This window comes from Trichechus manatus, unplaced genomic scaffold, assembly GCF_000243295.1.
Source record: "Trichechus manatus latirostris isolate Lorelei unplaced genomic scaffold, TriManLat1.0 scaffold00045, whole genome shotgun sequence".
NCBI lineage: Eukaryota > Metazoa > Chordata > Mammalia > Sirenia > Trichechidae > Trichechus > Trichechus manatus.
In genome coordinates this window covers 17048562-17049794 of record NW_004443981.1, presented here as the reverse complement: position 1 = coordinate 17049794, position 1233 = coordinate 17048562, and the positions used below count along the sequence as shown (strand labels likewise).

The window sequence follows — 1233 nt, the reverse complement described above, 5'->3', positions numbered from 1 at the left end:
CACCGCCGCCACCACCACCACCGCCGCCACCGCGGGCGAACAAGGCTGGTTCGGTATTCGCTAATCCCATGTTCGTGATACTGTCTAACTGCAGCCCGAAACAGGGATAGGCTGACTCTTCACAAACACGCCTCTCCGCTGGGGGGCTGAATTCCAGTATTGTTCTCTGTGCGTCTGGGCCTGAGGTGGGACTTGGGGTGATGGGGAGTGGGCGCGGCAGGATTTGCACTGGGAGGGCAGCCAGGAGGGGCCCCATCACCGATGCCCGATTCCAAGAGGGGCGTCTGCACTGGCCAGGTGGGCCCTGGGGAGCCAGGCAGGCGTGGGAGCTGCGGAAGCGTGGGCAGGGGGGCGGGGCGGGGCCTACCAGGGAGGCGGGGATTCCGGGGTACAGGCGCAGCACGCCCACGTCGCGCTCCAGGCGGCTGTGCACCAGCAGTGGCTCCTTCCCCCGAACCTTCTGCACCAGCTCCTGGTTGACTGAGGCCAGAGAGGGAGGGTGAGGGGCCCGCCAGCAACACCCACGCCCGCCCTCCGCCAATCTCCACGTGTCCCAGAACCCAGAGTTTAGCGGCATCCCCCTCCCACCCTGCCGGCCTCCATCCCCACCAAGCCTTCCCGACCCCCCATCATTCATCCAAGTGTCAGGCTAGCGGTGGACACAGGAGTGAGAGAAGGAGGAAGGGGTGGTGACAGGTGACGCACGTGAGGGGGTCCCGGGAGGGGCGAGGGAGGCAGAGTGAGTCTCACAGCCGCGTGGGGGGGGTGGGCATTCCAGGGAGAGGGAACAGCTGGTGCAAGGGCTTGGAGCGATCAAAGAGGGGCCTCCCTGGGAACTGGAAGAGTTTGGGGTACCGGATCCCAACAGGAGCGGGGCACCCAGAAGAAGTCGGGCAGACACCTGCCAGGCCCCCTCGTTTTGGTGCGTTCTCTGACCAGGCAGCTCAGGCCCCTTACTGAGCACCACGCCCAGAGCCGCCCGACTCACACCGGGGCCCCACACCTACACACAGCCAGGCCCCACACCTACACAGGGCCGGGCCCCGCACCTACACAGGGCCGGGCCCCGCACCTACACAGGGCCGGGCCCCGCACCTACACACGGCCGGGCCCCGCACCTACACACGGCCGGGCCCCGCACCTACACACGGCCGGGCCCCACACCTACACAGGGCCGACACCTACACACGGCCGGGCCCCACACCTACACACGGCCGGGCCCCACACCTACAC

General features: G+C 67.8%; 1 protein-coding gene across 1 annotated transcript in view; it reads right to left on the bottom strand.

Annotated features, from left to right (window-relative positions):
* Nucleotides 1–1233, bottom strand: part of ASPG (asparaginase) — a 30630-nt gene that overhangs the window by 13252 nt on the left and 16145 nt on the right. Inside the window, exon 7 of the mRNA XM_004376802.1 lies at nt 368–480. Coding sequence (XP_004376859.1) covers nt 368–480 — 113 coding nt within the window. The remainder of the gene's footprint in view (nt 1–367; nt 481–1233) is intronic.